We start from the raw sequence: 2758 nt of genomic DNA, 5'->3' as shown, positions 1-2758 counted from the left end.
ATTATAGTAAACAAATATTATTAGGCAACACACAACGTGACACTGCTTACCATCAGAAGCCAGATACATACTGCGACCTCAAGGCCTATTTATTATCTATAAATTACATATAAGCCGAGAGAGAGGTAGCAATTATTAATATCGAGACGACACGCATATGACAAACAAACATTACATAAGACACAACAACGTAACGTAACAGACCAGCAAAAGCCAGATATCTGTTACTGTTACTCCCTCACACAGACAAGAGAGCGGGCTTCAAAGGATAGAAGCGGTAGCATGAGTCGACGGTGGCAGAGAGCGAACCGGGTGGTACGTCTTTAGCCAGCCACCTTTTCACTGGGAACGATATGTCCACCTTCACGGGGCCACTGACGGTGACGTTGACCTCAGTCAAGTACCACCTTGGCATGGACCCTGTGCCGCTGGAGGTGACGGTCATGGCGCAAACATGGAGGCAATTGCCCGTGCCCCCGAAGAAGTCAAGGTTGCCCCTCTGGAAGTAGACATGACCGGGTTGCATTAAGCCCCAGTCTACGAGGTTGGCGATGGGAAAACTAGCGCCGGATTGGGACTTTAACTGGAGGCTAATGGTGGAGTCCGTTCCTGCACCAGCGTAGTCTCCTGTCTGAACGCTCACAGAGTACTGGCACGGCGCCTCCTGCTTGCATGCACATGAACAAAAGCACACAAAAAACTAAGTAGAAGGAAAAGCTTACAATAATAGTAATGGATCTACATAAGAGAAAGAGAGCGATTACTTACAGTTGTGGCCATTGCAGCAGCGAAGCCTATGAGTGAGACTAGAAATACAACGCAAGACAGTGCAATAACTCTGAGAGCCATTTGTTTAATTAGTTTCGCGTGGCGCCAGTTATTCTACTGATCGATGATGCTGAAACAACCTACAGGCATGCCTTTATATAGGGCCGCATAGATGATCGCACAGGAACTGGGCCCAAATGGAGATCTCTAGGTGAGGGCCCATGTCAAGTACACGCGTCTGGCGAAGCAAGGAGGAGCCCGAGGGTGAGGGAAGAAGCGTGCAAGGTGTGCGAATAGGAGGAAAACGCTACCATATAATGTCATAAGCACCGAGCAAATCAAATCAGCATCAAGTTTTTATGTATACCTACGCAAAAACGCATTAGTGACAATCATACCTACGCAAGTGGACCGTGTTCTATGTAATCATTTTGTCATTATATGCGGATAGATGATGGGATATGACTTAGGCATGGTTTGGGGAATAAATCACCCAAACACCCACCCAAAAACTAAAATCATGGTTTTGGAAAAAGCAAAAATTTTTTGCTTTTGGAGAAAAAAGAGAGAGTGTGAGAGTCTATAGGATATGTATCTTGTTATTTTTTTTATAAACATATTTTTTTATAAACATATTTAATCTTATATTTTATAAATATATATACATATTAATTATTTATTAATTATATTATCTTATGTATTATTAATTATGTTGGTAAAAAATATATTATTAACAATTTTATTCCTTCAAATTAAAATATATCATAAAATCTATTTTTTCTGTAATTATCATATTAACTTATGTCTTTTTTTAGTAATTTGTATATATAAAAAGTGTTTCTGATAACAACTATCCAAATACTCTCACTTCTCAGAATTATTTTTTTACAGAATCTATTCTCCCATAATCTATTCTCCAAAAGCTATTCTCCAAACCATGGTTTGGTTTCATCCAAACACACCTTTAAAGAACAATTAGGTTTAATGAAATATCTAGGATTATACATTAGGGATGTGAATATATATATATATATTCATTTATCAGAATATGGATTTATTTAATTATTCACTTTTTAATATTTGCATTATCTCAATAAAATAGGATATCTTAGAAGTATCTTTATTCTTTTTATCTATAGGACTCACTTAATATTTGATTTAGATTTGAATTTGAAAATTATCATTCATTATTTCCTAATATCTATAAATAAAGCTAGCGTTTTTAATAGCATTTAGCATGTGATTTGATTGAATAAAGAACCCCTGCATCCCTCCTTCTCTTCCGTCCCTTCCCATTTCACATCAATCAGTACCAAGCCTGGTTCCCACTTCACTCTGTATGCCGCTAAGCCCTCTTGAGATGGCCAAACATACGGTACCTCTAAAAAGCCATATAGCCGCCAATTAAACGTGCCCTGAACTCGGAAAACCTTTATAATATTGTCGTCGTCACGCCCTCACATGCGAGCGTAAAGAAATTAAATGTCTTGGTCAGGAGGAGAGACTGGACCAAGGGAGTTAAACACGACATAAGATTTTATTTATATGTAACAGAGTATCACCTCTGTACGTTTCACTCTTTATTCTTTGTTGACAGCAACAACGGTGTGTTCAGATTTGGGTTCCTCGGGAATCCAATGTGAATGCGAGTGGGCAGCTGGTCGGCTTAACCTTATGCTATATCCGGTTTTTAATGTAAGAATTAATTGATTAATTTAAGTAAATTAAAAAAAATTAACGAACTTTATACTATCTTATTTTATCTTCTCTAAAATACTCTTCTAATCAAGTTTCATTTCGTATAATACTTTAGACTTGGTATGTAGACAGCGGTATTAAAAAAATATCTTTTGAACCTTACATATAAGGAGCTGGTCTATGTCAGCGGTGATACCTTCTAAACATCATGTTTTATAATCAACCTAGCAAGGATGATGTAAATTGCCATTTTCGCAGGGGCACTAGAATTGGGCTCGTATTAACAAAATAA

At 37.7% G+C, this 2758-nt stretch overlaps 1 protein-coding gene across 1 annotated transcript; it reads right to left on the bottom strand.

Annotated features, from left to right (window-relative positions):
- Positions 1 to 238: 238 nt before the first annotated feature.
- LOC114717993 (PLAT domain-containing protein 3-like) lies at positions 239 to 849 on the bottom strand. Its single transcript, XM_028903242.1, has 2 exons — positions 769 to 849; positions 239 to 664 (listed from the first exon to the last, which is right to left on the bottom strand). Exons 1-2 carry the CDS (start codon positions 847 to 849, stop codon positions 239 to 241), a joined length of 507 nt encoding a protein of 168 aa, XP_028759075.1.
- Between the last annotated feature and the right edge of the window lie 1909 nt (positions 850 to 2758).

The sequence above is a fragment of the Neltuma alba genome, unplaced genomic scaffold, assembly GCF_004799145.2.
Source record: "Neltuma alba isolate B1F8T4 unplaced genomic scaffold, ASM479914v2 tig00011785_pilon, whole genome shotgun sequence".
In the NCBI taxonomy this organism is placed as follows: Eukaryota; Viridiplantae; Streptophyta; class Magnoliopsida; order Fabales; family Fabaceae; genus Neltuma; species Neltuma alba.
Note: the sequence above shows the minus strand (reverse complement) of the source record. Positions and strands in the feature narration are given on the sequence as shown.